Source organism: Scatophagus argus, chromosome 21 (assembly GCF_020382885.2).
Source record: "Scatophagus argus isolate fScaArg1 chromosome 21, fScaArg1.pri, whole genome shotgun sequence".
Classification (NCBI taxonomy): domain Eukaryota; kingdom Metazoa; phylum Chordata; class Actinopteri; family Scatophagidae; genus Scatophagus; species Scatophagus argus.
The window spans coordinates 3,952,718-3,973,466 of record NC_058513.1 but is presented as its reverse complement, the minus strand read 5'-3'; the positions used below and the strand labels follow the sequence as shown (position 1 = coordinate 3,973,466).

General features: G+C 41.1%; 2 protein-coding genes across 4 annotated transcripts; one reads left to right on the top strand and one right to left on the bottom strand.

Annotated features, from left to right (window-relative positions):
- The first annotated feature begins 535 nt into the window (after positions 1–535).
- unc13d (unc-13 homolog D (C. elegans)) lies at positions 536–11,999 on the top strand. Of its 2 annotated transcripts, none has more exons than XM_046377886.1 (34): positions 536–675; positions 1,541–1,567; positions 2,304–2,360; positions 2,457–2,513; positions 2,608–2,715; positions 2,827–2,886; positions 3,092–3,158; positions 3,866–4,046; positions 4,139–4,183; positions 4,264–4,335; positions 4,414–4,483; positions 4,570–4,674; positions 4,962–5,054; positions 5,140–5,240; positions 5,595–5,712; positions 6,096–6,217; positions 6,299–6,389; positions 6,467–6,523; positions 6,637–6,734; positions 7,026–7,077; positions 7,201–7,331; positions 8,100–8,217; positions 8,309–8,461; positions 8,554–8,649; positions 8,740–8,946; positions 9,065–9,139; positions 9,220–9,299; positions 9,439–9,553; positions 9,931–10,002; positions 10,107–10,190; positions 10,280–10,400; positions 10,485–10,608; positions 10,745–10,965; positions 11,877–11,999. In XM_046377886.1, exons 1-34 carry the CDS (start codon positions 616–618, stop codon positions 11,987–11,989), a joined length of 3,351 nt encoding a protein of 1,116 aa, XP_046233842.1. In that variant the 5' UTR covers positions 536–615; the 3' UTR covers positions 11,990–11,999. The 2 variants fall into 2 exon arrangements, with proteins under 2 accessions (XP_046233842.1, XP_046233843.1); XM_046377887.1 differs by having other exon boundaries at positions 552–675; positions 1,505–1,567.
- A 9-nt stretch (positions 12,000–12,008) lies between these two features.
- On the bottom strand, positions 12,009–20,659 carry unk (unk zinc finger). 2 transcript variants are annotated; one of them, XM_046377888.1, is made up of 15 exons: positions 20,238–20,657; positions 19,504–19,713; positions 17,794–17,970; positions 17,558–17,688; positions 16,861–16,996; positions 16,636–16,753; positions 16,458–16,542; positions 16,051–16,358; positions 15,851–15,916; positions 15,455–15,638; positions 15,256–15,357; positions 14,951–15,136; positions 14,688–14,869; positions 14,287–14,547; positions 12,009–13,813 (listed from the first exon to the last, which is right to left on the bottom strand). In XM_046377888.1, the coding sequence occupies exons 1-15, from the start codon at positions 20,384–20,386 to the stop codon at positions 13,658–13,660; spliced, it is 2,451 nt and encodes an 816-aa protein (XP_046233844.1). In that variant the 5' UTR covers positions 20,387–20,657; the 3' UTR covers positions 12,009–13,657. The 2 variants fall into 2 exon arrangements, with proteins under 2 accessions (XP_046233844.1, XP_046233845.1); XM_046377889.1 differs by lacking the exon at positions 12,009–13,813 and having other exon boundaries at positions 14,387–14,547; positions 14,680–14,869; positions 20,238–20,659.
- Positions 20,660–20,749: the final 90 nt, after the last annotated feature.

Below are 20,749 nucleotides of genomic sequence, written 5' to 3'. Positions count from 1 at the left end.
CATTGCATATATTAAAATACATGCAACTCGGTGCTGTAACCATAGCAGTAGAATAGAGTAAACACACTTTTGAATAGGGTCTATGCTAATGGGAGGCAGGTAGGAGTCATAGTAAACAAACCACAGAAAGAGTGTTGTGGACTGTCTCATGTTACATGCAGTTTCATTACCTTATTTATCTGTAATCAGCTACGTGTCTCGTGAAGTTTGCACCATGGATTTAGACTTATAATGGGATCCATGCCAATAACGCTAACAGTAAAATAATTACAGTTGGCCTGGGCAACAGCTTGACATGCAAAGCCCTAACACTGACTACAACCAATGGACCAGTAAGGTGAAAGACAGTTCGGGTTTGTGCTTTGGCTCAAAGAGACTGTGCGTGTTCAGGTTTGTGTGTTCAAACAAATACAGCAGAGAGGGGTCTGTGCCACCCTACAAAAAGTCATAAGTCACAGCTACTGACGTTACCACCTTCAGCAGGAAGTGATGACTTCCGGCTGCTGTGCGATAGATCATAAAAAAGCTCTGCGCACACAGCTTCCCTATATCACTCACAAAGAGCACACCAGCTTGTACCAGGCAGGAGTCTGGTTGTTGAATATTAGCATCATTATGTCAAGTCAAAGTGAATCCATTGGAGCAGGAGACAATCTACTGCAAACTCCTGAACAGGTATCGACTACAAGTATGCTATAGTTTGAATGTCTAAAGTATACTACATTGTTTCATTTTACTTCTCTGGCACTTACTAACTAGCTAATTAATGACACTGTGGTGATGGCCAAGTGGATGACGGTGTCAGATATACTCTGATATTATCTACTTTTGTTCTGAAGATGATTCTCTCAGCTTTGTTTATATCTTTGCATACATAAACCTTTTTGTCATAATCTTGTTTTTGCCTGTGTGAAATCTAAAATGTCAAGTGAGTTACCACCCAGTTAAAAACTGCACCCAAACACTGACTCATGTTGTCCAAATGGCTATTTCAAGATGCTGTGACTATGAATCAGAATTCATCATCTCAGAACGCAGCCATGCAACGTGCTTCTGCATATGTCGTGGCATTCGACACATTTGGAGGCGACTCTTGTTTCGTGCGGATAGTAAACAGAGCGCTTTAACATTGCTATTTCATGTAAACATAATGAAAATAGTGTATGATGTGGTTGAGTGCAGATGCATTTGCATAGTTATTATTAGAATTTGTTAGTGATTTCTTTTCAGATGAATTTCCTTGGTTTGAATATTGAGTGGGTTGGTGCTTCTAAGTCATCTTCATTATCAGAAATAGAGGAAGTCCCTCACCGAGGCAGGCCTTATCTAGAGTCAGAAACTTCAGTGCTGTTTGAGCCCAGCGGTGTTATTTCATTTTTGCAAATGAAAGGATTTTAAGGTCTCTTTTTGCACATTCACTGCTGATGGTGAGATGAGGTCACCTTTAAATACCTGTTGTTTCATTTTTGTTTGATTGAAATATATATTTTGAAATCATTATTAGATTTCAACATAAGCACCTTCATATTCTGATTTCCAGGAACCTGGCTCAACAAGACTCAGACAGGTAAAAAAAAAACTAAAATTCTGCATTTCTTAACAAATATTTGTGTTAATGTACCAACTTGGGCAAGTTTTAGCTCTTTAATGCTTAACACTCAGAAACAACTCTAGCAGTCAACAGCCACATTAGCAGCTCTGCAAGCATGTACAGTACTTTGGCATGATAATGTTAAGCAAGCAAACAGGTCTAATGTTTAGAATGTCCCCTGTTCTAGTTTAGCTTTCTAACATTTGCTATATATATATATGTAAAAATAAATTCTACACAAACTGATATCACATTTTAGGCTTATAAGCCCTGTGTACATTTAGCATTAACTTATGTCTTAGGTGATGTGATCACAAGTGGACAGTAGCCTCAGTATGGGTCTGAGGCTGAGTCCTTCATAGAAAAGAGCAACGCAGGCGGGGTGGTTTCTGTTAATCAAACCGACCATTGACTGAGCAAACAGCCAACTAATATGTAACCTGTGGAACTGAACAGTTGGTAATCTCTTTCTCACAAACATCAGTTTTACGGAATTTCAGTACTAATGGGTGGATGTACTGGAAAAAAGTTTCAGGAGTCTATGAAGAAAAATTGTACAATGGCTGTTCAGAAAACAGGAAAAGTACATTCGCACTACAGCTTCATTTGGAAAATAGTCAACAATTTATTCACTTATACTAAATGGGCTACATCAAGTGAATACACAGGTACGGTCAATTCAGTATCTCTTTTTCTGCCCATCTCTTGTAAGATGTCGCCTGCTCATGTACGTAAATTTGGGTGGACGAGGAAAATGCGAGAAAGGAGGGTATGTGACAAAATACTCTAAGTTGAACCAAAAATTTTATTTTATCTCGTGCATCTGACACAGTTATGGTGAATATATGCTTCTCTTCACCTTTAGGATTTGAAGGAAGATGACAACCCTGAGGAGAAAGCACGAAGACATAAAGAGCTGGAGGTATCATCATCCACGTGTTCTAGATGTAACCCAGATGAAATGTTCTCTTTTTTTTTTCCATTTTAGCTCTCACTCTGTTTATTTCTGTTTAAAGCTGAAGCCTCTGTATAAGGAGCTGTTATACACCATCGCTCATAAGATGGGTAACCCATCATCATCCAAGGTCTTCACAGATAGTCAGCTTCAAGAGTACATCAAGGAGGTTAAAACCTTGGCTTCACACGTACAACCACAAATAACACACTGCTGCGTTGGTGTATGACTGATCACAGGGACTGTTGTTTTCTCCCCTTCTATCTGTCCTATCTACCAGGCTTTCACTATGACAGAATCAGAGCACAACAGCCTGATGGAGAGAGTACAGATCACAGAGGTGAGAAAAGGAAGTCGGTGTGTTTGTTACGATGAATACAGCTTTAGTGGCACATAATATCTATTTATGGTACTCAAAGCGAGCATTTTAACTTTCCATCATGTTCTGTTGAGCTTACCAGTGGCACATGTCACATGTGTGTTTGAGATAGCGATAATTGGATTTCTGAGTACCACAGCATCTAACTAACTGCCGACCCTTTCAGCCTCCAGTATATTGCCTGATGGCAACTGTTAAGGAAGCCAAGGGAATCCTGGGAAAAGATGTCAGTGGTGAGTTCTTGCTTTTCCTCAGCAGAACATAAAATTGACAACCTGCAATAATGTCTCCAAAGAATGCAGTATCAGCCCATTGGTTGGCTGGTCAGCCTTCCGCTGTGAACCAGAGTGAAGTATCTCAACAACTATTGGATGGAGTTGCCACGTGCAGTGGTACAGTTATTATGGTCCTCTGCAAAAGAATCTTAATGATTTTGGTGAAAACTTGACTTTCATCCCGTTCCACCAGCAGCTTAAGGTTTTCATTTCGCAAGAATTATCTCAACATCTACTCAGTGGATTGTCACAACATCTGGTGGAGACATTCATGATACACTGATGATGCACCACTACCAGCTTAACACCAGTGTGTTAGCGTTGTCATTATGGGTGTGTTAGCATGCTGAAAATTAGCATTTAGCACTTTAAAGTAAATTGGTTCTTCAGATGATATTTTGAAAGTAACTATGTGACTGAAATGTAAGTACATGAGGTGTTTCCCTTCCATGGTTGAATTCCTTTGCACTGATGTGTTATGTTGTATGTGATTGTTTTAATGTGGACATTTTATCCTTCGCTTTCACTTCTCGTCAAGTGTCTGTGGTCTTTTGCTGTGTCTATGGAGGTGTCACTTGCTAACTTATGAAAGATTCTGAAAAAGCATTGCGTCACTGCATCCTGTGACTTGAGTCTACTGCAGATCTCTTTTGTGTTCTGAACAGGCTTAAGTGACCCCTACTGCATGCTGACCATAATGGAGGATGAGAAAGAGAGTCGAACACGCCAGTCCAGAGCCAAACCCTGCAAATCTATTGTAAAAGATGCTGTATCAGATGACAAAATCTATCAGACAGACATAAAGAAGCAGACTCTGAACCCCATATGGAACCAGACCTTTGTACTGTGAGTGTCTAATGTGTGTATTAATATCAAATGAACCACAGAACCAGGTTTATTTGTTTCTCAAAACTCTTTCTTTTTCTTTTGGGTTTTAGAGAGTTTGAAGACATGGCTGGTGCCAGCTTCCATCTTGAGATGTGGTGAGGAAAACATCCAGAGCTCCACTCTTGAATTATTCCCCATCATCGTATTCACCTTAACAGGGCCATTTCTGTTTCAGGGATAAGGACGAAGAGGTTTCACTCACTCAGAAACTAGAGGAGATCAAAACCAACTTTAACAGCTTAAGAAGGTATTACACTCTCCATGTGACTCATACACAAACAGCTAAACAAGCAAGCAGGTGAACTTTTTTCCTTGCACTTATTAGGATGATCAAGGAGGCCAAAAAGGAAAAAGGCACAGATGACTTTTTGGGAAAGGTGGTCGTAAAACTACAGGTAATAAATGTTCTCATGTTCATATCTGCCATTTGATTCTTCACTGTCTTCAAGGACTAAAAACCATTTGTATCATCTCACTTTAGGATCTCCACTGTACAGAAGACAACTGGTACCATCTGGAGCCCAGAACAGAGACGTATCCCGATCGCGGCCAGTGCCACCTGAATCTCAAGTTCATCCATAAATGTGTAAAATGCAACATTTTGTTGAGGTCATATACAATGTCGCATTAAAACACCTGTCGGAATAAATGAACAACTGTGCACTGATGAAATATCAGGCCTTTCTTGGTGAAGTGTATGCAAAAACAGGAATTTGAATTAATGGCGTTTTGTGAAGTTGATGACACCAGAAGTGAAATTTGAGAAAGCAGTGTGTGTTGTAGGACATAAAATAAAACAATAATGTATAATTGCGCGTATATACTTCTGTGTGGAGCAACTTTATGACTGAACTGGTGTTTTGTGTCTGACAGAGAGACGGGACGCTTAGTGCTGGTCGTAATGCTTACATCAACTATTGTGGGATTCTGCAGCAGTTTGTTCAGGCTTACATCTCCAAGCAGCAGGTAAAGGACAAGCACACTCTTTTAAACGATCTCATACATTTTGTTCTTTTTCCTTAACTTCCTTTTATTGTTTGGTGTCCTTCAGAGCTCTGGTCCATGGAAAGGTGCGCTGTGTGGTGAGGCTCAGACTCTGCTGGAGCTCTACGCCACGCAGAATGACCTCTCACCTTTTCTTCAGGACCTGGCGTAAGCACCATGTTGACATCCAGCACACTTTTAGTAGCTTATGTGAGAGCACACCAGCGTTTAGAGTGAAGAGAATTGATGCAGCACATCAAATAACATAAAACCAATGTTATGCATTTTAATATTAAAAGATTAAAGATTAAATTTGCGTTATAGCTCATTTCACCATGTTGTCTATAATTAACTATAAATTAAATGTTTGGAAAGATGTTATTTCACATTCTCTTGCCAATATATATTAATATCCTGAAATATTTGTGTTAATAAGGGTTTCAGTACTACAATGTGGGTATGTCACATTGTACTTTGTGTTGCTCCTCTGAGTCCATTTGTGTACGTGTGCATCCCTGACAGGAAGTGGGTGGCTTACAGTAAGCTGTACCAGAGTTTAGAGGTGGACTCGTCGGTGCTGTTGCAGCAGCTGACCAGTATAGAGTACCACTGGCATCAGCAGGAGCTGCCTTACCAACAGGTATACTTCACTGGTAGTGGTGGAGAGGAAATGAACTTTACTCACATTTTCTACTTCCAAAAATTAAATTAGTGATATGATCATAATCTTAAAATGATGCTTACATATTACTGTTTTGTAATGAGAACGTTTTAAAGCTAATGCTTCTATACATGTAAAAAAGTACAATTTTGAATGCAAAACTTTTTGCCTCAATACAGTATTTTTACACTATGATATTGATTACTGCATATGTAACTTATAGTATTTTATTTGTTAGACTGTTTCCAGCTGTTTCATGTCCAATTTTCTATTTCCTTTGCTAAAATATTAAAGAGAAACCAGGAGTTATGGTAATATTGAAGCACACAAGTGTTGAGAAAGATGTTGTGCTCTGTTAACAGAAACAGGAACTTGGGGACTCTCTTCACGGTTTCCTACAGTACGGATTGTGCCTGGTGGCCAAATACAGAGACATCTTCCCCCCAACTCCCACTGCTAGTCCAAAACTACACACACTGCTCAGGTACACATTGTTAAGTGTGTTTATAGAATTGCTGACATACAATTATATATATGTTAAGGAATACGTGAATGTTTTTTTCAGAATCTTGGTCCAGATCTGTAAGACTCAGGCATTTCAGAAACTGAACCCAGCTCAGTTTGAGTTACATGATGAGGTCAATGATGCCATACGGGTCAGTAAGCCTACCAAAGAGATTATTATCAACAGTATGTAAGTCTTTAATTACTTACAACTTGACTTTTATATCAGACAGGTACACAGGAGTGGTTTACCATCAAAAAGGGTTTGCATCAGCCAATGACTAAGGTAAAGACAGACACCACATGAAGGCCTTCATATTGAATCTGGAACCGAGGATGATATGGTTTCTGCAACACAGTACTAAACGTGTGTTATTTTTGCGCCATGCAAATATACAGGACCTGTCAGAGATTGTGAGCGCCCTCTCCAGGTTGATTGGGGAAGTACAGGAAGACATAAAGCACAATAAGGATGTCTGGAATCGAGTATTTGTCAGGTAAGGTGAGACAAATGGATAATCAGATGTACTAGTATTGACTTTTTCCCATTAATATACAGGTGTTTTGACTTGGAGTTACCAGCTGTAGCTGAAAAGCATTGATCATGACTGCATTCCATTCAAGTTTGTCACTTCCCTCTTTTTTGGTGTTGTGTTTGCTGTCATGGCTTACTGGGCCACTTAAATAGAGGACAGATAGGCTGGTTCTATTAGTAAAGAACAAAAAAGAACAAAAAATCCAAAGCTGATTCAAAAAACTTTTTTTCATGTTTTTTGTCATCATTATAGTGCTGTGCAGGTGGATTCATTCACTGTCGTCTACAAGAAGTTTGACTCCCTGGTAAGTGGCAAAAAGAATAGTTTATAGAGTTTATAATCAATAGAGTCCCCACAATCTCCTCTTTTCTTGACCAACTTCTTTTTAATGAGCATTGTCTCACCTCTCCTCTTATCTCCTCCATAGCTTGCCAAGGAGGTGAGGGAAACCTTATCCCTGATGGAGGGTCAGATGGAACAGGCCCTGGCCAACAGCCTGTTCCCTGTTTACCTGAGTCTGCAGGTTATCCAAAAAGACAAGGCTTTCCTACAGAAAAGGTCAGCAGTCAGACTCACACCACACTTTACAATCTGTTAACCTCCACCTCCCTATCAGATGAGTACCCCTCATATCAACATATCATGATCCAAATATGTCCAATCCAACAGCATACAGCTGCAATAATTTAATGTCAATGTTTAGGTCTTTTTGGTTAAGTTTGTTTTCTTTCTGGCAATGGTTGTGAAGTCCTCAGATCTTTCCAAAATATTCGCTTACAAGTAAAAAAAAAAAAAAACTTTAATGGAAATGGAAAAGCTAAAGTGAAATAGAAGTAGCTTAAAACTACACTTAAGTACAGAACTTGAATGTACTTAGTTAAACACAGTCTACGAGATCATACAAACAAGCTGAAGTGGAAGAAGCTATTACTTTTAGCTAACACATTTTGACATTTGTTTACGTTTAGCTAGCCAATTAATCATTACTTTTAACTGATTATTTACATTGTTACTTTTAGATTCCTATTTCATCTATTTATCCAATAATTTTAGGTGACTATTTCAGCAGAACTATTTAGCTTGGCCTATAAGCTTAGATATTGCTTTTAGCTAACTATCTCTGCTAGTTTAACTAGTTTTCCCTGACAGGTGTGTACTACACAATCAGCCTATCATAGCTGGTAGCTTATTGGTTATTGAAACAACATATTTACTAAAGATCAGCATCACACCTGTTAATAGTATTCGGCTGGTTACATCAGTTTAATAATTACCAATTGCAAATTATTGCTCTACAAAATATCACTACTCTTACTGTTCTTTCAGGGGAGTACTTGAGCTGACAAACTTTCAAGAGGACTTCAGGGAGGCTCTGCCCTACTGGCTGAACCAAGCATTCAGCACAACTCAGGACAGGGTGGAGAGGGCTGTGCAGGTAGACCAGGTAACACTCATGTTTTGAAGCTTTACTATTATGACAAACATCGTTTCATTTCATGGACAGGATCATAACTTGTTTTAAATGGTCCTCTCAGCTTCAGCCCCTGCAGTCTGGTGCTGTGCCCATAAAGCACAGTTCCTCAGCAGTGGACCTGGTGGCATGTATCCAGCCTATCTGCCACCTGTGGGAGCAGCTGTCCTGGCCTGACCCAGAGGAGGCCTTCATGCTTATGGTCAAGCTCACAGAGGTACAGTATTCTGCTGTCCTAATCAGATGTTAAACAGGTCAGATTATTAAGGAGTCCCCTGTTGTCTACCATTGCTTTCTGTGTGTTTTTAGGATGTGTGTAAGATTGTGGTGAACTACTGTCACATCCTGAAGGAGAGAGTCAGGGTGCTGTCTGAGAACTCTGACCACAGCAGCGCCATCAACATGGTAAGCCCAAGCAAGAAGAAAAGAAGAAAAGAAAAGATATTTCCAGTGCATCATAAAATCTCATCTCAAACCTTTCTCCTGTGTCTGTAGTTGTGTGTGGTGGTGAATGACTTGGAGCATTTGCGGTCAGTGCTCACCCGACTTCCTACACAGTTAAACTGGCCGGGGCTTCGAGACAGGACTCAAAATGTCATCGGGGAAAGCCAGTTTGAGAACACTCTGCACTTACAGCTCCAGCAAGCCCAGAATGTCCTCGGAAAAGAGATCCGCTCCGCTTTAGACACTCTTGGGAAAAAGGTGTGACACTCAACATGTAACATTTGATCATCAGTGTATATCCTTCAAATTGAAACAGAAGCATGTTGAGGAAAAATCTTCAACATGACCTCTCCCTCTGCTCTGTCTGTCTCTTCAGTTAAACACGGACATTGAGACTCATGTCAGAAACATGTCAACCAGGCGGAGGATTCCTTCCAAGTCCACAGAGGATGTAGGTGACCACCACTGCCAGTTGAACACAAATAGATGCTTTTTATATATGCTTGATTTCCAGCCTCTTGTCTATTTCAGGCTGTGGCCCCTCTGATGCGCTACCTGGAACAAGAGCTGAAGTACATGAATGAAAACCTGGTCCAAGAGAACTTCAACAGGTACAAGGCCTGATTATCGCCTGACAATTCTTTCATCATGAGCTCTAATGTTCTGTGTGTTATTCATGTTATTTTAATCCCATTTATCACTCTCTGGCAACTCATGAAATTGTATCACTGTATTTTTTCTGGTGCCCAGTCTCCTAACTCCTTTGTGGAATAACTCGGTGAAGATCCTCCACCAGGTGGCTACTCAGCATCCACAGCAAGAGGGATTCATGGTGTTCTGCCAGAGACTGCTGTATACACTGCAGGTAGGTTCTCATCCATGTGGTTGTCTTGTCTAGGAGGGCAGAAGGGAGCTTTTGTGGTGAACACTTCAGCTCAGAAAGACTTAAACTAACAGTTTGACATTTTGGGAAGGATGCTTATTTGATTTTTTGCTCAGAGTCAGGAGAGCCTGTAGCATAGCTTAGTATAAAGACCGTAAGCATTGGAAGACAGCTAGCCTGGCTCTGTCCAAAGGTTAGATAAAGCCATCTAGCAACACTTCTGAAGCCCCCAAAGTAACATGTTTTATCTTATTTCTGAATTCTGTGTAACACATGACATAAAAATAATATGAACTCTAACTGTTGGAGTTTAACAGCCAGCTTCATGGAGCATTTTAATTCCTGTTCTTGTTCCTCAGTGCCTGGAGCAGTGCTTCCACGCTGAGGGGAATGGGCTTCCTCTGTGTACACTCCACTCTGAAGAGTACAAGGTGAGTAAGTGGAGACAGAGGGGATTGATTTGCATGAATCGATCAGTCTTCTTCAGCCCAAAATAAGACAGAAAACATATTTCATCTTTCTCTCCTGTGCTCAGGTTCTCAAAGGTCACCTGACTCACAACTCTCTGAGCAGCCGGCAGCTTATGGAGAAGTTCTTTGAAAGGAAAATATGGGAGCAGGTGAGACAGCAGCGTCTGACAAATGTGTCTCAGACTACAGCAAACTCGTACTAGTTGTTCACTTTCTTTTTCTCTTGTGTGTGCGACAGAATGTGTACAGTGGGGAAAAATATGGCGCTGTCACCCTCCTCACATCCTACAGGAGATCAGACCAAAGACTCAGAGTTGAGGTGTTGAATGCGGTCAACCTCTTACCAATGGATTCTAATGGTAAGACCAAACAGAGAAAACAAAAAATGCTCACTGCTAAATGCTGTGTGATCTCTCCTCGTGACTCTTTGATGCTTTTGCCAGGTCTTAGCGATCCCTTTGTGCAGCTGTGTCTGGAGCCTTACCACATTTTTCCTGAGGTGGAGCCTCGGTGCACTCAGATCAAAAGCTGTGATCTCAACCCTCTTTTTGATGAGGCCTTTGAGTTGTAAGTCGTCGGTCTTATATTTGGCGATATCCATATTCTATGTGACATTATTCACTCTCACACAAACCTGTGCAGCCATTTGCTTTCTTTTGGACTTCTTTAATCCTCGAACACCTCTCTCTCCTCTGTGTCACAGTCTGGTTTCCCTGGATCAGTGCCAGGCTGCAGGGACCTGTCTGGCTGTGACAGTTTTGGACCACGACACCTTGAGGACAGATGACTTTGAAGGAGAGGCCTTCCTCGCCCTCAAGGCCATACCAGGAGTTGCCGGAGGAAGGGAAGGAGATGGATTCAGCACACAGCCAGACCCAGTCCCTGCTCAGATCCGACTGCCTCTGATGCATCCTAAACCTAATGGTATGACCATCAGTGGGTTCACACCAATGAAGCAGGGTTTTAATCATTTTCATTTTAAATCGGTATGTGACTCAGTTAACCTGGGCAAAAAAAATTACCCATTTTTTTCTCCCTCCCTCTGCAATTTGCACAGTATTTCTGTCCTTATATACTATCTAGCCCCAGATATGTGGTTAAGTAATACCTGCTTAATCTGGTGACGCACTGGAGAAATATGATAAATGTGACAGTGACACAAAGACACACTTTAGGATAAAGATGTGCACAATAAAGGAGGACTGCCTTGAAGCTGGATTAAATATGTTCGATGATGACTGTGTGTAAGATAATGTGTTTTTCAGCTCATTGTTTCGGTGCAATGGCCTGTAGCTTCACTGTTTCCATTCACTATCAGACTGGCACCTCTCACATCAATTTCAGTTTAGTGGAGAGTTTAGCAGCTAAGGTGCCACGTTTTCTTTAAAGTAAGTGAAAAGCAAACCTGAGCTAAAAGGAGAGTGAATATTGCATTTGTCAGATAGCCACAAACACATCTTCAGTGGAATGCTAATGTTGCTCTGTACCTGCTGACCATGTAAACAGCTAACTGCTAACATAGTCTCACCAATTCATAATGTATAAATATGTCAGTGATGCTGCTGGTGGTTGGAAAAAGAAATTAATGCTGATTTAAGGATCATGTCACATGAGCAGCTGCCACTTTGATGCAACACTTGACTGTCAATTGGCCTCATCCACCTCCAGGATGCATTTTAGTACATTACTTAGTTGTACTTGATGAGGTCTTTTAGTATTTTACTCTGAGTTTTAAGAAGAATTCATGTCCAGTTTGCATGACCTTGGCATCAACCAAATAACAGATTTAAATCTATGTGCTAATCTGACTTGTGAATCCTGCGTTTGTTTTCCAGAGGACAGCATTCTGAGGCTACTTGAGTCCAGGAAAGGAGAGCGTGAAACTCAGGCCTTTGTGAAGAAGCGAAGACAGAGAGAGAAACAGTCCCAAGAGGGGATTCAACCATAACAAGCACAAAGACAGATTCTTCCTCCAAAAATATACAATTTGTTTTAATGATCTGTACCAAAAAACAAAGAAAAATCCACTCAGAAGGAAACACTGGTGTTGGATGATTTGTGTGTGCACAGTATGCTGAGCATGGGTTTACTGAAGACCATCACAGTGATCATAAACACTTTCATTTAAACCTCACACACCTTTACAGATCTGTCTGCTTCCTGATGTTTTGTCTAATCAGTGCAAGAGATAAGTATGACATCACTTAACTATGTGTATATATATATAATATATATATATATATATATTAGACTACATTTGACACACTGAAATGTCAAAGATTACTACAAATGTAAAAATTTTGGCAGAGAAACTTGTCACACATTGATTTTAAACATAGCGAATGAACTGCTTTTAACAAAAACATGTATGTTTGAGTTAACATGAAAAGCGTTTTTAAGTAAAACTTTAAAATATGTAATTTTAAAGACTACACAGGTTGACTCCATTGTGTTAACATGCTTTCCTGTTCCAGTTTGTGTAGAAGAATATTAGAGAAAACCTGAGTGCTTTAACAGAGGCCATCTGTTGTAAATTTAAACAAATATTACTAGATTTTTAAATATTTTCTGTTATTATTCAACAGCAATTGACAACTTTAAATTTATCTTTGCTATAAAACTATCAAAGGACAAAAAAGAAAAAGAAAATCAATATAATCTAGTCAAGCCCTACCAGCAGATTGGTATGACCCCCCTGGCTGTATAAGACCAGATTGTATAGATGAAACTAAATATGCCCTTTAAGTGTTTTCAGTCAGACCTGTTGATTTTGCTAAGACAGCTCATGATCCTCAAAAATAAAAAAACACAATTAAAAAAAAGTGACTAATTTGTCATGTCATCCATTCATCTAGAAAGTTTTGAGATCTGAATCGAAGGTAAACACACAGCAGAAACTGAATACTACCAGGCCACTAAGCATCGACACCTCAGCCAAGAGGACAAATGGAGTTTTACATTCACTTCTGTGTTGTTACAAAGCATATGCATCTCATCCATGAGTACGGCTGTACTTCATTCTATGTGGAATATAAAGTTAGTGGGCTTATTTTAGCAGAAAATACTTCTGTTAAACGTTTGTGATGAGGACTGCTCCCCTACTGTGGACTATCATGTCTATCATGTCATGTCTTTATTTTTGGAAGGAAGTCCCACTATACGCATAGATAGATAACACTCTGGAAATCTGTTTTCATTAGGGTGTGCTTATGTTTCAAAACATAGCAAAGTATCATACAGATCTGTATGTAAATCTTTCATAGTAGAGTTAGAGAAGAAATAACAGCAGGTCTTAAAGTTATTTTCACAAATTGAGGAACAGGGGTAAACAACAGTGTCGCTGGTCAAGGGCAGTAACTAGTAAAAATGTACTGTGTTCCCACGGTAACACTGGAAAAACTATTAATTCCATATTAAGAGCTTTCACTTAGTGACCTGTGCTAAATAAACTGGTCATTTGTCAGTAAACGTCTTCTTAAAAATACAAAACCAGATCAGTGCTTGTGTTGTTACCACATTATAAACTGAAATCATTTTGAATGAGATCAAAAGCTGGCATCTGTGGAATCAGGACAGACTGGTTTGGAATCTACGATGGGCCCAGTGGGTGGTGTGGTCAAGAGAGCTGCTGCTCCAGGGTCTGTTCGGGGCAAAGCGGGCACTCAGTCGAGCTGGAGCAGCTCTCACACTGGAGTCCGTGGCCACAGGGCAGGGACACCGAGCCCTGCTCTCCACATGTCACACAGCACTGTCTCTGTTTCCTGTACACCACCTTGGAAAACACAGACAAACAGACCAGAGATGTACCTTAAATTGGAGAAAGAAAAGAATAATGCCCGCCACCATTCTGTGAGCAAAATAAAACTTTAAATTAAGGTCAAGAAGACATCAAAGACAGTCTGTCTGGATTTTCACAATGGCTAGCCCAGGGCCATATTCACACTGCACTTCTACTAGATCTCGGTTAGATGTCCACTAGAACATGCCATATATGTTGATATTTACGTTCTATTACCCCTTATAGCCAAGTGTTTAGTTGATTTTCAGGGAATGAACCTGTAACCTGGGGGCTCAGCCTGACCTGGAGCAGGGCCAACAAGCTCTAGGTTACATTCTAAATTCAGTTAACCTGCTTCGGGATGTGCCACAATTTTGCCAGTGTGAATGATCTCTTAGCTGGAGGCTAAGAAGGTTCTAAAAATGCTTTTAGCTGCGAGCTAAATGTAGGGCGAAAAGCGGTATTACCTGTTCCACAGCATGTAAGCAGCTACAGAGCTGAGCCTGCAAACTCAGGATGGACTCCAGGGGCAGTCGGTGTAGTAGTTGGAGTTGGTGAAGTGCTAAATGGGGATTGTCTCCACTCCTTAAGCTCTCCAGCGCCTCCTGCAGGAGAGAAGCCTGCCTCTGTGCTTCCTCCTCAGCCTGCCTGGCTCTCTCTGCTTCCATGGCTAACCGTGCTGCATGGGCACGGGACTCCTCTGCATCTGTTTTCAGCGCAGCACACGACTACAAGAGGCAGAATACAGAATACTGATGCAAAACTATAATTCACTGCAATATGCATAAACATGCAGGCCACAGCACCAACTCAAAACAGTCATTTCACAGTGTTGCATGCACAAATGCCCCACTACCTACCTACCCACCTGAGCTGTGTGTCTCCAGGTGTGACCCCACTGCTTCAGTGTCCTGTGTGCTTCCTCCAGCTCCTGTTTGAGCCTGGAAGTCTCTGCACAGGGGCCAGAGGGCAGAAGGGTGGGGGGTGTACCAGGGGAACCCTGGCCCGATGGAAAATGCTCCCAGATATTAGTGCTCATACCATTTAGACCTGCAAAGAATAAATATTACCGCGACAATACACTCATACAGACTTCACATCACTCAATATCCTGAACTGAATTCCACAAACCTAAAGAACTATGAGATGGTCCCAAGAAGGTGCTTTCTGATTGGCCAGGTTGTGATAGTTGAGTAGAAAAGAACGGTGAAGCGTGGGGCCTGATCGGGGGAGATGGTGACGGGGAGCTAAAAGGAGCAGAGCTGCTAAAGGATCCTGGGATATTGACTGGAGCAGAACTCTGAAACTGGCTACCTCCTATAAAACCAAAGAGACAAATGAGTTTGAGTGACGTTCATGTGCATATGCATATTGTCAAATAATGCACGTGTTCATATTTGTGGTTCTGTGTGTTTATTCTCATGTCTTTGAAATACCCAGCATAACTCCCACACTGGGCAGACCAGAGCTGCTCTCCAAACTCCTCTCCAGCGCCGACACACCAAAATCATTCAGGTCAAGATCATCCAGGGCTGACTCTGTAATAGATAAACCACCAGAACTATCTGTCAGATCTACAGTCATTTTAGATTTTTATTGTTTCAGCTGTTTTCAATGCTGTATATCTGGACTTACCAACCACTGACTCTACAGTCTCACTGGTGGGGTAAAAGGGCAGGGCGTTAGCGTTCATGCCTGAGGAGATGCCAGATCCTGGGGGTCCGAGAGGGGCAGGGCTGGGCGGTGTGGCAGCCAGACTGGAGGGGATGCTGGAGGACAGACTCAAAGGGCTGCCCACAGGCAGAAACACTAACAAGTCCTGAAGGGGAACACAAGTGGAACGTGGTATTAGGAGAGATGAGTGTTACTTGATTCTTGTGTGCTCTCAACAAGATTATTATTACAGAGAAAAGTATACTTCTTGAAGAAAATATGTGGACTGACTGAAAGTGTGCAAAATTTTTGTCTGCATAAAAATAGATGAAAAAAAACCCAAAAAAAAACAAACAAAGTTTGAGGTTGTAACTGTACCTGTTTGCTTTGTGTTGATGCTAATTCTCTGTTGCGCTGTTCAAGAGCAAAACTCCTTTGCTTAGCCTGAAAACGCATACAATATAAGGACCATGAGATCACAACATGCAGGAAAAGCCTCTTTCTAACAAACATGATATCATTAAAGGGATGATTTATTTCCCCTCATGTTTCCCTTTTTCTTTGTCTGTCCATCTCACCTGATCCTCCCTCTCAAATCCAGGCGCCCTGCAGTAGCCTCCCTCTCCAGCCCAAGGAGACAGAGGCTCTGCTCCTCCACTCACATCCTCACACAGGGACAAAACATTTCCCAGCAGCCCCTGCTCCGCTACACATGACCCTACAGATGGGGAAAAGAGGTCCGGAGCAGAACCAGAACTAGGCCCAGGCCCCACGTTGTGTCTGCTGGGACTTGAAGAAGCTTCTTGGGCTGGAAGAGGGTCTGGAGGTCTCGGGGGAGGAGGGGAGCTTGGTGTGGGGAATGAAAGTTCCTCTTGAACAAAGGGCTCTGGGGGAGGATCAAAAAGAACAGAAATAAAAATATAACATTAAAGTGCAAAGTGAATCATTGGATGTTTGCGAAAAGAAAAGCATTGTGAGGACTTACTTTCAACATGAGCAAAGGCACAGAAGGGCCCTCTGGGACAGCTGCCACACTGCTGCATGTCATTACACTTTGTGGATTTATAGATCTGTAACAGAGTGAGAGATCAATACGCGTTGACATTCATCTTCTGCAATTTCGGCTTCAGATTCTCTAAGATCTCTACTGAAACAAGACAAACCTCTGGGTGGAACTGCTGTTCTGTTCTTGTGTGACAATACTGACATCCTTCTGCTCCCTCACATTTACTTGGATCCCCCCATTCCTCACTCTGTTTCACAGCTGGACATGGCAACGCTCTGCAGAGGCAAGATCAAAATAACAGCTTTGTTACACACATCTGTGATGGGGCAAAAGTAATGCCTGATATTCACATATTTTCCATTTACATGATGTAATGCAGCACCTGTATTTGTGCTTGTGCGGGCTGCGCCTCCTGTCTTTGCTGTTATGGTAGTATGGACAGGCGTAACCTTGACGGCACAGACGAGGTGGTTTCTTACAGAGTTCTGTCTTGTAGTGGGACAGCACATAGTTGTTATCTAAAGAGTAATAACAACAACACGCAGATGGATACAATGAGGTAAGCAGATGGTGGGGACTGGTCAAGAGTCATGAGATCAAGATGTGCCACAGTAAAATGATGAAACAAGAGTGAAGCCTTTTTTTATTTACGGCACTTAAAGGGTTTAACAAAGTGAGATGCAAAGATACAAAGTAAACAGGAAGCATTCCCATACTCACAATAAGAAGCATTGTCAATGGTAATAATATACTTTTTATACAGATAGCAGAATGTGCCCAGCACTTAGACAGTGGCCTTTACAGAAGTGGTTACACAAATGGAAAAACACAAAAGAAAGAAAAAAGATATTGTAGTTCACATTCTGCTGTGTGTTTCAGGACAGAGAGCACAGCAGGTGTAAATGTGCTGGCTGAAGTTGGGCATTAAAGAGGTCATCTTTAGCCCTGTGTGATTGGGGGTCAGTCCAGAGACACAGTGGGCCTAAGTCAGAGGTCTCCAGCATTTAGGAAAAAAAAGTCTGCAGCCAAAAAGCTGAGCAAGTCTGAAAGTCTGCTGATGGGATGTATCACAGGTTTACCTTGCCAGCGTGGTTCCTCACTCAGGATCTTTTCTATGAGGGCCGTACTTGCTGCCTGTCCTGACTGTCCATCTCCTCCACCTCCCTCTGTGGCCCCCGAACCTCCTTGAGACTCCATTACCTGCACTTCTCTGTAAAATCCACAGCGCAAAGAATCTCTGTAAGCGACGCCGGTGCATAAACATGTACAAAAACTGTTCAACCTGTTCCATTGAAGTATTAAGTTATTTTGGCACCTGATATCATAAACAGGGCTGCGCAGGTCATGAGATCCATGTGCAAAGGCACAGTGGGAGCCGTTTTTGCTGCAGTGGCCTTTTGCATCTGTTTCATGGATACACGATCCGGTCTTATAGTAGCGGAGATGATATCTGCGCTCTGTGTCACCTGCTGTCCGATGTAGAAACGGGCATCTGGAACACACATAGAAATACATTAAGAACTTGGATACAAACATAAAGACATACAGGTCATTTAAGTACATATATTTCTGATTATTTTTAATTAGCACTGTTTCTCTTGCATGGAATTTTTTCCTGAGTGAGGTTGCTAAATATCAGAATCCTAACAATCTGGCTATCAAAAAGCCCAATTCGTTTTTCCACAACCATATAACAAAAGAAAGCATCAAATTCCAAAAAAAATGAAGACGCTAGATTTTTGTGTGAAATGTGATTCATAAAATGCTGGTCTTCAAAATATCTGAAAATTCCCAATTATCAATTATTCCAGTTCCAATTCCACTTGACGTTTCACCTCGACTGTATACAATACTATTTTATAGGTCGTAACAGTGAAGCAGTTAGGATCTTGTTTATATAAATGTCTGGCGTTTACAGCACAAATGAGCTGCAGATCTACAGCCTCCAAACACTAAACAAAACACTGGAGCTCTAAAACTTATTTGCAGGTCCACAGCAGACAATCCATACACCAGAATAATTGTCAAACACCACAAGTATACAACATTCAGAACACATTCTGGTTCCTGCTCAAACTACATGAAAATATATACTAAAACAATACAGCAACTAAGCAGTTCCTTTATTAACATCTATAAGTAATGTTGTGAGTGTTCTGCCCTGAGGATATAAGTATAAACTGAACTACAAGTTTCAGATCTCTTCCCATCTCTGTCTCATGATGTTTTTTTTCCCCTCTTTGCAACTGAGATGAGAGCTGGAAGAGAAATCGTTTGAAATGTTCACTCCACCGAGTGGTTCATTAGCATGTACTGAAGGCATGTCAGTCTGACGCTCAAATCAATTTCCATCCTACATTTACATTCCCTTTGTCTGTGATTGTCACCGAGATGGTGTCGTAAAGGCTCTGCACGACTGAATCTAAAAGGGAACAACAGAATGGAAGAATGGCTGTCGTCAGGTGCTAATACTCAGCAGAATTATTTCAACAGCCACAATTCTTCCAACTTGACTTACAATTGAGGGGAGGGTGTATCCTCAATCACTACTTCGCTGACTTCCCTTTGCGATGCAATGTTCTACATGTACTGGTGATTCACTTTAGCAATTTAATTTCAATGTAAAAGATCTACAAATGTTAGAAATGAAATATAGATGATGCTTTAGATACAAGAAAGATTTAACCACTCAGAGGTAGAGAGACTTCAGCTGATAAAATGCAAAGTCATTCTTTTCCCTCTAAGTTACTTGTACACAAAAAAATACCCTTCACAAGAAGTGAGAAAATGTACTTGACACAGATGTGTCACAATCAGTCACAGTTTATCAGTTTCCCAGACACAAGTACAGTGTGGCTAATTGTGCAATTCTGTGCAAAAAAAAAACCCCATCAAAAGCACTTCCCCTTTACAGGCTTTATCTTTAGTGTTAAATGTATGGGTCAACTGAGGACCCCATCATAATAAATACAAACAATCTGCGACAAACAGCCTAGTAGAACACTGAAATTTCAGCCGCACTCACTCATCTCCATCAGGACAGGTGCCTGTTCCCTCATCATATTTGGTACAGTAGACATCTGGGCTATAGTTGAAGGTCCCGTCCCGTCTGCGGATGGGTCTGCGGCGCCGCTGATTCAGGAAGTGCCAGTGAAAACAGGAAAAAGGCCTGTGTTGTGTGCATTTATGTTGTACAAACAGGGGGCACTGCTCAGTTCTGAATTCTTTCAGATATCTAAGAGAGAGAGAGGAAAACAACAAGTTATTTGTTTTTCTTGTTATTCCAAGAAAGTGGAATACATTTATGGTCAGTCACGCCGTCTTTCACCGTTTTTTTACGCAAGTAAAAGCGTACATTCATGAAGTGCATTCCATAATCTTGCTTATTGTGATTATTTTTTCTCAGAATCCAATATTTGCTTTACTCTAACTAATTCCCTGCTGTAATGCCAAATCTTTTTAAGGAATATAATAATTACTAAACTGGACATATTTACATATACATTACCTGAACTATGCTGTGTTTCAAAGCTTGTATGAAAGGGCTACTGTCAGTGAGTAACGTTAGGCCTCTTTTTCAAGACCTGCTCGGGTTAATAATTACATTGTCGGGAAACAGCTTGGTTCAGTCATTCTAAAGAATATCAAGATCATAAGTAACTATTTTTTCCAAATACAATTTAGCTGTAGTTTAGTATATGCAACTACACGTGAGCTTGTGTACACTTAGCTAGCTAATCCACCTAACTAGCTACGTACGTGTAATGTTGAGGTTTCTCGGGCTGCACGTTCAACACGGTTGCGGGAGATGTTGAGCCCCCTGCGGGCGAAGACGAACAGGACGAGGAGGGCCTCCCGGTAGTCGTCGCTGCCGAGGATGATGGGGGCTGTGACTGTGTTTTAGACATTTTACCCGTTTAAAGCCTAACAACTCGAACCTTGTTTTTAGCTTACTGGCTAGCTATTCTCATTAGCTTCGAAATCCGCATTCTACAACGATGTGAGCTTGCGCAAGACAGGAGGAAGTAGTAGCAAAGAGACAATTGGGAGACAGAACGGAACCATGGGACATGAAGTTCAATCATAACTTAAATAATGTTCGTGAAAATCATATAACACAGACAATATTTAATCATTCATTGTTAAAATGCATCTCAGAGCTATGAACACCGAGTTTGTAGGTAGCTCAAATATGGGAAAATGAGCGGTAGAATTCACTTTTTTGTTTTTTATTTCCGCCATCTTATCCATTGGCTGTACCGTGTGTCCAT

Excerpts from the sequence above, each read along its gene's own strand:
- unc13d (XM_046377886.1), top strand. The coding sequence starts at position 616 with ATGTCAAGTCAAAGTGAATCCATTGGAGCAGGAGACAATCTACTGCAA. Across the intron at positions 676-1,540 it reads TACTGCAAACTCCTGAACAG|GAACCTGGCTCAACAAGACT; the intron begins GTATCGACTACA and ends TCTGATTTCCAG. Across the intron at positions 2,716-2,826 it reads TTCAAGAGTACATCAAGGAG|GCTTTCACTATGACAGAATC; the intron begins GTTAAAACCTTG and ends CCTATCTACCAG.
- unk (XM_046377888.1), bottom strand. The coding sequence starts at position 20,386 with ATGTCTAAAACACAGTCACAGCCCCCATCATCCTCGGCAGCGACGACT. Across the intron at positions 19,714-20,237 it reads GAGAAACCTCAACATTACAC|ATATCTGAAAGAATTCAGAA; the intron begins GTACGTAGCTAG and ends TCTCTCTCTTAG. Across the intron at positions 15,917-16,050 it reads GATTTGAGAGGGAGGATCAG|GCTAAGCAAAGGAGTTTTGC; the intron begins GTGAGATGGACA and ends ATGCGTTTTCAG.